Genomic DNA, 12,599 nt, shown 5'->3' on the forward strand with positions numbered 1-12,599 from the left:
CAGGCAGTTGTCATCATGCCTTTTAGCCTGTTTATATCAGTCACCCTAAGAAGTCCACAACTCCTGAGTCATCCTTTTTTGTCTGGAATCTAATCCCTTTATGATTCTGTGGGCTCTTAAGACAACCCCTCCTTCCACTACCACTTTCCTGGTTTAATGTTTTCTTCATAGCACTTAGAGCCATCAGATACGTGATATTTATTTGTTCGTCCCTCTCCTCTAGAATGTAAACCCTACAAGGGCAGAGATTTTTTTTCCTTTTCTTTTTTTTTTTCTTTTGGTGGGGGTTGGTGCTTCTTACATCTCTTGCATTTGGGAGAGCGCTTGGCTCTTAGTAAGGATTTTTATGATAGAATGAATCTCTAACTTTACTACCCTGATCCTAGCTATTATTATTGTTGCCTGAACTGCAGCAGTAGCTCCTGTCTTACATATCTACATTCCTTGTTCCCCTGCAACTTATTCCCCGCACTGTAATTGGAGTGCTTTTTCTAAACCTCAGAAAGGTTTGTTACCTCTCCTGTTTAAACCATTTCAGATTCTTCCTATTGCTCCGAAGGTGGGCCTGCCTGCATCTTGGTCTGACCCCAAACCACCTTTCAAGCTTTAGTTCATGCCAGTCTCTTCCTTATTCTCTTTCCTCTCCAGAGACATTAGCCATTTTTTTTGAAAGACATCTTCCAGTCCACGGTTTGTACATGCTTATTCCTGTTTTTGCCTAATTAATGCCTGCTTATTCTTCAGAGCTCAGCAATGTGGTCCCTTCTTCGTGGATGCTTTTCCTTATTTCCCTGACTCTGTCAAAAACACCTGTTATAGTATCTCTCAACATCATATATCTCTTTGCAGTATTTATGAAATTTTATAATTATTCATTTTTTATTATTTATTTCTATGTTTCCCTATAAAGGATATAGTATTTTTTGGTATCCTGGTGCCTAGTACAGAGCCTGGCACTATTAGATACTCCTATTTCTTGAAGGAATGAGTGAGAAAGAAGGAAAGAAGGATAGACTCATAAACATATAGTGTGCACTAAGGATTGTGTATACATTATCTCATTTAACTATGAAAACTCTAACTCCTGTTTTACAGATAAGAAAATTGGGGCCTAGAAAGGTTAATCTCCTGTCAGTCATTCAGAGTTTCTCTCCTCCCTTCATCCCTTCTTCCCTGCTGGTCTGTTCCCTTTTTTCCTCCTCCATTCCTCCTTTGCCCCTTTCTTCCTTTTTGTCTCTTCCTCCCTTACTGCTTTCCTCCTTCCTCTCTTCCTTCCAACAGCTTTATCAAAGTATAGTTGACAAATAGTATACTACACATTTAAAGTGTATAATTGGATATATTTTGACGTATACATACACTCAGTGAAACCATCACCACAGTCAAGGTGGTAAACATATGCATCATCCCCTATGTATTTCCTCCCTCTTATCCCTCAGCACCCACTCATTTGCTCCTGACACTTAGGTTAGTTTGTATTTTCTAGACTTTTACAGGAATGGGATTATACTGAATATACTCTGTTATCCAGTACTTTCACTCAGTATAATTATGTTGAGATTGATCCATGTTGTTGCATGTATCAATAATTCATTCCTTTCTACTGTTGAGTAGTATTCTATTTATGGATACCACAATTTATCCATTCAAATGGCAAAGGAAGTTAGTTGTACCTATTTTTTGAGCTTTGTATTAAGTGTATCAATTTAATCATTATATTGAGTCTTCTTTTGTCTTCTTTTACTCAGCATGTTTGTGAGATTCATTTTTTTTTTAAGATTATTTATTTATTTATTTAAGAAACAGAGATCATAAGTAGGCAGAGAGACAAGCAGGCTGGGGGGGCGGGGGAGCAGACTCCCCGCTGAGATCCCGATGTGGGGCTGGATCCCAGGACCCTGGGATCATGACCTGAGCCGAAGGCAGAAGCTTTAACCCACTGAGCCACCCAGGCGCCCCATCATTTTTGAGTTTAGTATAATATAATCATGTTCAATGTTACGTGATACTAAATTGTATAAATAAGCCAAAACATGTCTACTACTGTTTACAGACATTTGGGTTCTTTCCAGTTTTTTTGCTATTACTAGTAATATTGCTTTGAATACTCCTGTACAAGAGTCTTGCTATACATATATGTATATTTATATTACGCATATACCTTAGAGTAGAATTGCCAGGTCATAGAGTTATGTATATGCAATACCAAAGAATTTTCCAAGATGGTTGTACCGGTTTACACCAGCAGCAGCCTTGTTTCAGAGTTCTAGTTGTTCATGTCCTCATCACCACTTGGTATTGCCACTCTTTCAATTTGAATCATTCTGATAAGTGGAAGTACATGTCTCCCACACTTTTCAGAAGTTGGTGTTATGCCACTTTGCTCTTATGAAAGATCTATATAAGTACCTGTTTTTGCTAACCAAGAACAATCCTTAGAGGATTTTTGCTTTTGCAAAAAATAGCAAAATGAGAAAATAATGTTTGGCATTTGTTTTGCAGTGTGCCCTTATGGAGGCGGTGTGTACAAGGAGAGTGGCGCTGCCAAGCTCCTTCCCTGGGAACTGCTTAGCATCTCAGTTTCGTGCCGCCATAGTTTTGAACTGTGTTTGTGAACATCTGTGCCTTAGCTCAGTTTATTTTATGCGTCTGTTAGCAAGATGTGCCCTACAGTATCAGAAAAGCCTAAGAGGGGTTATTTTTTGGGTCTGGTAAAGCTCAAAAATTTTTCTATGTAAATTAGTGGTAATTGCTTCTTTGCTTTATGCCATTTTGGCTTATGAAAGATTTCATAGGAAGGACGTACTTTTATTTTGTTTATTTATTGAAAAAGATTTTATTTATGTGTTTGAGAGAGAGTGTGTAGAGAGAGTATGAGGGGGGAGGGTCAGAGGGAGAAGCAGACTCCCTGCTGAGCGGGGAGCTCAACATGGGGCTTGATCTCTGGACTCCAGGATAATAACCTGAGCCAAAGGCAGAGGTTTAACCAACTGAGCTACCCAAGTGCCCTAGAAGGCTATACTTTTAGATTGTGAGGGATACCTGTATCTCATTGTGGTTTTAATTTGCATTTTCCTGATGGATGATGACCTTGAGCAACCTTTCATATGTTTATTAGTCATTTGCATTTTCTCTTTAATGAAGTACCTGTTAATCTCTTTTTTATAAAATATTTGAGAGAGGGAGAGAGAGCACATAATGTGTGCAAGTGGGGGAAAGGATGGAGGGATAGAGTCCTCAAGCCGACTCCCTTCGAGCAGGGAGCAGGGAGCCATCGTGAGGCTTAACCCGCAAGCCAGGAGATCAGGACCTCAGCTGAAACTGAGTGGGATGTTGATCTGACTGAGCCACCTAGGCGCCCCTCCTGTCCATCTACTGTGGTGTTTTTTTTTTTGTTTTAAACCCTGTTAAAGAACAAATTGAAGGAACTCTATATATTTTGGGTGAAAGCAATTTGTCAGTAAAGTATTACACATTTATATATAAATCCCCTTGATTTTTATGTATTGACTTTGTGTCCAGAAACGTGTAAGTCCTTGCTTATTTTGATAATTTATCTGTAAATTGTTTTGGATTTTCTGTGTGTACAATCATCTTGTATAAGTGACAGTTTTATATCTCAGTTTCCAATCCTCATACCTTTATTCAGTTTTCTTATCTTACCATACTGAAGTATTACTTTAGGTGTAATACTGAATAGAAATGCTGATGGCAGGCATCTTGTCTCGTTCCTGGTCTCACATTTATTTCACTCTTTTTTTTTTTAATTTAATTTTTTTTCTAAAGATTTTGTTTGTTTATTTGACAGACAGAGATCACAAGTAGGCAGAGAGACAGGCAGAGAGAGGAGGAAGCAGGCTCCCTGCTAAGCAGAGAGCCCGATGCGGGGCTCAATCCCAGGACCCTGGGATCATGACCTGAGCCGAAGGCAGAGGCTTTAACCCACTGAGCCACCCAGGGGCCCCTCACTCTTTTTTTTTAAGTTAGGCACCATGCCCAGCGTGGAGCCCAACATGGGGCTTGAACTCAGGAAGGACCTTGAGATCAAGACCTGAGCTGAGATTTAGAGTCAGACGCTTAACCAACTGAGCCACCCAGGCGCCCCTCACATTTCACTCTTAAATATTATATATTTAGTCAGTTTTCTTCCTTACTGTTAATCAAATCAAGGAAATTTCCTTTTTTTAAAAATTATGAATGGATGTTGAATTTGGCCAGATACTTTTCCTGTATCTATTGAGATGTTTTTCTTTCTTTTTTCCCCCCTTGTTAAAATCTGAATTACTTTGATTTTTGAATGTTAGACTTTCCATTTCTGATACAAACCAACTTGGTGGAGATATACTACCACTTTTATATATTGGTGGGTTAGTTTGCTATTTTATTTAGGATTTTAGCATCTATATTTGTTATTGAGATTGGCCTGAAAAATTCCTTTATCTAAGAGTCCTTAGGTTTTGGTCTCAAGGTTAGTTAGGCTTATAAAATGAGTTCCATATATCTCATTTTTTTATTCACTGAAAAAATTTGTGGAATATTATAGTTTCTTCTTTATGTGTTTCATAGATTTTGCTAGTAGACCCATCTGGACTTGAAATCATCTTTATAGGAAGGTTTCAAATTACATACTTAATTTCTTCAGTAGTTATAAGACTATTCAGATATTCCTGTTCTTCAGTGAGTTTGATAAGTCATATACACATACACACACACAAACACACAGAGATTTTTTTTTTTTTAAGATTTTATTTATTTATTTGACAGAGATCACAAGTAGGCAGAGAAGCAGGCAGAGAGAGATAGGAGGAAGCAGACTCTCTGCTGAGCAGAGAGCCCGATGTGGGGCTCGATCCCAGGACCCGGGATCATGACCTGAGCCGAAGGCAGAGGCTTTAACCCACTGAGCCACCCAGGCGCCCCCACACAGAGATTTTTAAAGATTTACTTATTTTAGAAAAAGCTGGAGCATGCATGAGTTGGGGGGAGGGACACATAGAGAGGAAGGGGAGAGAAGTAGACTCCCTACTGAGTATGGGAGTTGGGGGCTGGCTTGATCCCAAAATCCTGAGACTATGACCTGAGCCAAAATCAGGAGTCTGCCACTCAACTGAATGAGCCACCCAGGCACCCTAATAAATTACATTTTCAAGAGATTTTATAATTTCATCTACATTAAAAAATTTTTTTTTCATTTTTATTTTAACTAGGCTCCATGCCCAATGTGGGTCTTGAACTCATGACCCTAATATTAAGCGTTGCATGTTCTATTGACTAAGCCAGCCAGGTGCACCCCCTTTTATGAACTTTTTAAATGCCTGCTGGATCTGTATTAGATGTCCCCTTTTCACTCCTGACATCAGTTATTTGTGCCTTCTTTATATTTTATGATCAGCCTCATTTGTCACTTGTTTGTTCTAAGTTTTTATAAAAAAGCAACTATTGGCTTTGCTGATCCTTTTTGTATGTTTACTTTCTATTTCATTAACTTTCTATTCCTTATTTCCTTTGACTTTGTGTTCAGTTTGTTGTTCTTTTTCTAACTTTGAGATGGATGTTTAACAATACTTTTCACCCTTTTTTCATTTCTTTTTTTTTAATACTTAATTTTTTTGAGTAATGTGTACACCCAGCATGAGGCTCAAACTCACAACCCCAAGATCAAGAGTTGCATGCTCCACCACACCAGCTGAGCCAGCCAGGTGCTCCAGCCTTTTTTCATTTCTGATATATTCATTTAAGTCTGTAAATTTCCCTTAAGCATTGCTTTATTGTGTCTCACCAGTTTTGAGTAGTAGAATTTTCACTATATTTAGTTTAAAGATAGTTTAATTTCCTTGTGTTTTTTTTTCTTGCCTCCCTGGGTTATTTAGAAGTATATTTTTAAATTTCTAGATATGTATTGATTTTTAAAGGTATATTTTTGCTTATGCTTAATTACATGTATTTAGAGAACATACTCTATATGATTTCAGCATTTTGAAATATGTTGACACTTGGATTATGGACCAGGATAGAGTCAATTTTGGTAAATATCTTCATGTACCTGAAAGTCTGTGTTCTACATTTGTTGTCTATATGTTTTTAAGTTTGTGCATTCTTTTGTTCATTTCTAATCTTTCCCCACTGGTTTTTGTTTTTGTTTTTTTTTTTCCTGCTCATTTTATCATTTCCTAAGAGGATTATAGTCAAAGTCTCTCATTTTGATTGTGGTTTTTCTGTTTATCCATGTAGTTCTGTCAACTTTGCTTTTATATATTTGAAGCCATATTAGTAGGTGAATACACGTTCTTTTTTTTTAATTGAGGTGTGGTTGACATAAACAATGTTAACATTAGTTTCAGGTGTACAACATAGTGGTTTGACAACTGTATACTTAATGCTATGCTCACCACAAGTATAGCTACCATGTAGTACCACACAGTGCTATTACAGTAGTTTTGACAGTATTTCCTCTGCTGTACCTTTTATCCCCATGACTTATTCATACCAAAAATGGAAGCCTATACCTCCTGCTCCCCTTTCATCCATATTGCCCATTCCCCCTCATCCCTCCTGTTACCTTCCTTCTGACAACCACCAGTATGTTCTCTGTATCTTTAGGTCTGGTTATGCTTTTTTGTTTGTTTGTTCATTTTTTTTTTAAGATTTTATTTATTTATTTGACAGAGAGAGATCGCAAGTAGGCAGAGAGGCAGGCAGAGAGAGAAGGGAAGCAGGCTCCCCCTGAGCAGAGAGCCCGACGTGATGTGGGGCTTGATCCCAGGACCCTGAGACCATGACGTGAGCCGAAGGCAGAGGCTTAACCCACTGAGCCACCCAGGCGCCCCACATTTGTTCTGTTTTTTAGATTCCACATATAAGTGAAACCGTATGGTATTTGTCTGACATTTCACTTACTGTAATCCCTCTTATGTCCATCCATGTTATTGTAAATGGCAAGATCTCATTCTTTTTTTTTTAATTAAATTTAATTTTTTTCAATATTGTTCCAAAATTCATTGTTTATGGACCACATTCAGTGCTTCATGCAATAAGTGCCCTTCATAATACCCACCACCAGGCTAACCGCCCCCCACACCCCCCAAAACCAATCTCATTCTTTTTATGGCTGGCTGAGTAATATCTGTCTGTCTGTCCGTCCGTTCATCCATTTGTCCATCCATCCCACATTTTCTTATTCCATTCATCTAAGAGTGGACATTTAGGTTGCTTCTGTATCTTGGCTATTATAGATGATGCTGCAATAAACACAATGGTGCATATGTCTTTTCGAATTAGTGTTTTTGTTTTCTTCGGGTAAATATCCAGTAGAATCACTGGATTATATGGTATTTTTATTTTTAATTTCTTTGAGGAACCTCAATAATGTTTTCCACAGGGCTGCATGAATTTACATTCCCACCAACACTGCATGATGTTTCCTTTTTCTCCACATCCTCGCCAACACTTGTTATTTCTTTTTTTTTTTTAAGATTTTAATTATTTATTTGACAGAGAGAGATCACAAGTAGGCAGAGAGGCAGGCAGAGAGAGAGGGAGAAGCAGGCTCCCTGCTGTGCAGAGAGCCCGATGCGGGGCTCGATCCCAGGACCCTGAGATCATGACCTGAGCTAAGGCAGAGGCTTAACCCACTGAGCCACCCAGGCGCCCCAACACTTGTAATTTCTTGTCTTTTTTGATACTAGCTATTCTAACTGGTATGAGGTGATATCGCATTGTGGTTTTGACTTGCATTTCTCTGATGATTAGTGATACTGAGCACCTTTTCATGTGTCTGTTGACCATCAGTATGTCTTCTTTGGGAAAATGTCTTTAGGTTTTCTGGGCAGATACAACTTTAGAACTAATACATCTTCAGGCGAATTGAACTTTTTATCATTGTGAAATGTCCTTTATATGCCTGGCATTGTTTTTTGCTTTAAGTCTACTTTGGTTTTTGTTTTTTTTTTAAGTGTCATCTGTTTGCTTTTGTTAAGTTTTTGTGTGGTATTTGTATTCTTTTCTTTGCTGTGTCCTTGTGGTGTAGTGTGTTATTTTTAAAGGCATTTTTCCTTTAATTGGAGAATTTAGTCTATTACGTACAGTATAATTGTAGATATATTTGGGTTCAAATCTCGTCTCAGAGGTTGTCAGATTTTTTGTGTAGAAGTCCAGAAAGTAAATATTTTAGGTTTTGTGTACCATCTGATCTCTGTTGCAGCTATCATCTTTGCTGTTTTAGTACAAAAATAGCCATAACTAATATGTAAATAAATGAACTTGGCTGTGCTCTAATAAAAACTTTATTTATAAGAACAAAAATGGGCCATATGTGGCCAATGGTGCTGTAGGTTGCCAAACTATATGCTATTTTAAATTTGTTATTTTTTATCCTACTTACACTGAATTTTTTTCCTCTTCTTTCTTGCTTTTTGGACTTTAAAAAAAATTCTTCTATTAGCTTAGAAGTAATAGCTTCTTCTACTTTTCTTTTAATGGTTATCCTAGGTTTACAACAAAATTGAGAGGAAGATGTGGAGATTTCCCATTTGCCCCCTGCCCTTACAGATGCATAGCTTCCCCCATTATCAATATCCTCCACCAGAATGGTATATCTAAAACATTTGTTTTAATTTCTTAATTTTTAAAATTTTTATTTAAAAAATTTTAATTGACATACAAAATTTAGTTGACATACAAATTATATTAGTTTCAGGCATATAATGTACTGAATTGATAATTGTGTACATTAGGAAAAGCTCACCACAATAAGTGTGGTTACATTCTGTCACCATACGAATTTATTCCAATATTGTTGACCCTGTTCCCAATGCTATACTTTTCGTACCCATAACTTACTTATTTTATAACTGGAAGTTTGTATCTCTTAATCATCTTCGCCTATTTGTCTGTATCCCCACCCCCCTGGAATATGGTATATTTTTTACCAGGTGTGAACCTACATTGACACATTATAATCACCCAAAGTCCATTGTTTTGCCTTGGGGGTTCACCCGTGCATTATATGGGTTGGACAAATGATAATGACATGTATCCATCATTACAGTATTATGTAAAGTATTTTCACTGTCTTAGGAATTCTTTATGCTCTTTTTCACTGATTGCCTTTTCCAGTTGTCATATAGTTGAAATCGTACAGTATCTAATAAGACTTTTCAGATTGGCTTCTTTCATTTAGTAGTATTCATTTAAGGTGACTTATAATGTCTTTTCATGCCTTGGTGGCTCATTTCTTTTTAGTACTGAATAATACTCCATTGTCTGGAAGATATCTTGGTTACTTCCAAGTTTTGGCAGTAATGAATAAAGGTCCTATAAGCATCTGTGTGCGGGTTTTTTTGTGGACATGTTTCCAACTTCTTTGGGTAGATAACAAGGAACTCCATTGCTGAATTATATGGTCAGAGTATGTTTAGTTTTGTAAGTAACTGCCAAACTGTGCCAAAGTAGCTGTATCATTTTGCATTTCTGCCAGCAATGTTTGAGAATTCCTTTGCTCCACAGCCTTGCTAGTATTTGGTTTTCTCAGTGGTTCAGACTTTGGTCCTTGTAATAGGTATATAGTTGTATCTTGTTTTAATTTAGAATTCCTTGATGACATATGATGTGTAGCTTCTTTTTATATGCTTATTTGATACCTTTATATCTTTTTTGGTGAGATGTCTGTTAAAGTTGTTGGCCCATTTTTAAATCTCATTGTTGTCTTATTGTTGAGTTCTAAGAGTTCTTTATATATTTGAGATACGTCTTTCTTCAAATGTGTCTTTTGTAAATGGTTTCTTCCAGTCTATGACTTCTCATTTTCTCGACATTGTGTTTCACAGAGCAGAAATTTTTAATTTTAATCAAGTCCAACTTACTGATTTCTGTCATAGGTCTTTGTTGTTTATTTGGAAAGACATCACTATATTCAGGATCTTCTGGGTTTTCTCTTATGTTATTATTTTCTAGAAGTTGCACAGTTTTGCATTTCACTGGATTTTTATTTATTTAAGAATTTTATTTAGTTGAGAGAGAGCAAGCAAGAGCATGAGCATGGGGGAGAGGCAGAAGGAGAGGGAGAGGCAGACTGCCTTGCTGAGCAGAGAACCTGGTGTGGGACTCAATCCCAAGACCCTGGGATCATGACCTAGGCTGAAGGCAGATGCTTAACTGAGTGAGACACCCAGGTGCTCACTGAATTTTTTTTTTTTAAATTCAAGATCATTCCAGTATCTATTGTTGAGATGTTAGGTATCAGTAATTATTGCTTCTTTAAAGGTAATATTTGGTGGTGGGAAGGGTTTAGCTGCTTTTAAGATTTTCTTTTAGCCTTTCATTTTCAGCACTTTTCACCTAGGTGTAAACATGTCACCTAGGTAGACATAGTTTTACTATGTGATGAGGTATAGATTTCTTTTTATTTATACTCTTAGGGTTTGTTGGGCTACTTGGATCTGTGGTTTGCTCTCTTTTGTCAGTTTTGGAAAATTGTCCATCATTATTTCTGGAAATAATTCTTCTGACCTCCCCCCGCCCCTTTATACATTAGGTTTTTTTTACTTTGTCCTTTTTCTGTTTTCCATTCTTCAATTTCTCTTCTCTATTTTCCATTCTTTTCCCTCTCTGAGCTTTATACCAGGATAGAGTCTTCTCACTTCTCTTCTGGTTTACTGATTCTCACTGTAGTGTATTGAATCTGCTATTTAACCTCATGGGTTGAGATATTTAATTTTTGATACTGTATTTTTCAGATAAAGAGTTTGTATTTTTTTTCAAATTTGCTATGATTTCCTTCACTTTTTAAAAATGATTTCCGGGGCGCCTGGGTGGCTCAGTGGGTTAAAGCCTCTGCCTTTGGCTCAGGTCATGATCTCAGGGTCCTGGGATCGAGCCCCGCATCGGGCTCTCTGTGGGGAGCCTGATTCCTCCTCTCTCTCTGCCTGCCTCTCTGCCTACTTGTATTCTCTGTCTGTCAAATAAATAAATAAAATCTTAAAAAATTAAAAAAAAAAGATTTCCATTTCTCTACTGAAATTCTTGATTGATTGATTGATTTACACTCTACACCCAGTGTAGGGCTTGAACTCAGGACCCTGAGATCAAGAGTCACATGCTCTAGTGACTGACCCAGGTAGGTGCCCCGCAAATTCTTGCTTTAATGTACTATCTCCTTGAAGATAATATATGAACTCATAAAATCTAAGCTTTATAATCTGGCATTTGGAACATTGCTAATTTGTTCTTCCTGGTTTTTGTTCCTTTGTCTTATTGGCTTATGTGCCTGATGCTTTATGAATGTGTGTAAGACATCCATACCAGGATCCAGTATCAGGGTTTGAAAAAATACAGTTGGTAGTCCTTTGAAAGCTTGCCTACTTAGGTTTATCCTTACTCATTGAGTGTCAGCTTAACGTTATGGGATTTCCCAGGCTTCCCATCTCTGGTAAGTCTCAATCTAGTTTTGTTTCCCTTACCCTGTGAGGCTTTGAAAAACTCTGCTCCTCTTCTTAGTCTCAGTTTCTGTTTCTAGATGCCCCCCAGGGAAAAGCTGACCAATGTATCTGACTTATTTCTTTGGATATCCTTCTCTTAGATCTTGGCTTACTCATTGTTAATTGCCTCCTGAGCTTTCTCATGCCTTTTAGTTAGACCCTTTCTCCATGATTTTCTGGTTTTCCTCATCAGGAGGTTTTTGTATCAGTTTACTGGTGCTGGAGAGTGAATCACTTTTTGTTGCTGTTAAACTTACCCATTGAGATAATGTTTTTTTCTGTACTAACTTTTTTTAGATGATCAAAGTACCACCCTTGTGTGATACATTATGTTAAAAAAGACATACAGAAGTTTAAAGGAGCGAAAAAACTCACAGTCCCATCAGTGAGAGAGTTACTTTTAACAGTTCCTTTTTGCAAGAGAGCTGGGTTTTGTGGGCATGGGGTTGGGGAAGAGTTTGAAATAAGTTTGGTTTGGATATTTTTAGTTTGAGGGGACTAAGATACCTAAGTATCATGACCACATACCTACTTTTTTTTTTTTTTTTTCCTTTTTAAATAAGCTCTATACCCAACTTGGGGCTTGAACTTATGACCCCAAGATGAAGAGTCGAATGATCTACTGACTGAGTCAACCAGTACACTTATTTTTAATATATAATTTGAGTTTTTTTGTTTCAACAGTTTTAATTATATTTGATAATTTTTCTATGTGTTTGAGAGCTCTTATCCTATGGAAATTTGATTTAACAGAGCTACAATAGAAGAAGCATACTCCAGGTCAATGACGAAACTAGCAAAATCTGCAAGCAATTATTCACAACTTGGGTGAGTTAGTTTCTTTGAAAAACTCTTTTTCAATGTTGACTTAGGCACAGTTCTTAGAATATCTAAGTTCTTGTTGAAGACATAATGGTTCATAAATATAACAACATATAATGTACTTATTTGGTTGTGGTTCTATTATAGGAAATTCTGCCTTATTTTTAGTTATCAGGTGGGAGGTAGAAAAAACATGGATTGACTTCACCTGTGTTTCCTGATAATAAAGATGTTGACAGCATTTCTGTTTTTGGAATGTGTGGTTCTCATAAATAATGGATGTATTTTACGAGTTCTTGTCAT

The 12,599-nt window shown here is 37.1% G+C and overlaps 1 protein-coding gene across 1 annotated transcript in view; it reads left to right on the forward strand.

Annotated features, from left to right (window-relative positions):
* FCHO2 (FCH and mu domain containing endocytic adaptor 2) overlaps positions 1–12,599 on the forward strand; it is a 169,438-nt gene that overhangs the window by 18,104 nt on the left and 138,735 nt on the right. Inside the window, exon 3 of the mRNA XM_047729321.1 lies at positions 12,228–12,302. Coding sequence (XP_047585277.1) covers positions 12,228–12,302 — 75 coding nt within the window. The remainder of the gene's footprint in view (positions 1–12,227; positions 12,303–12,599) is intronic.

This window comes from Lutra lutra, chromosome 5 (genome assembly GCF_902655055.1).
Source record: "Lutra lutra chromosome 5, mLutLut1.2, whole genome shotgun sequence".
Classification (NCBI taxonomy): Eukaryota; Metazoa; Chordata; class Mammalia; order Carnivora; family Mustelidae; genus Lutra; species Lutra lutra.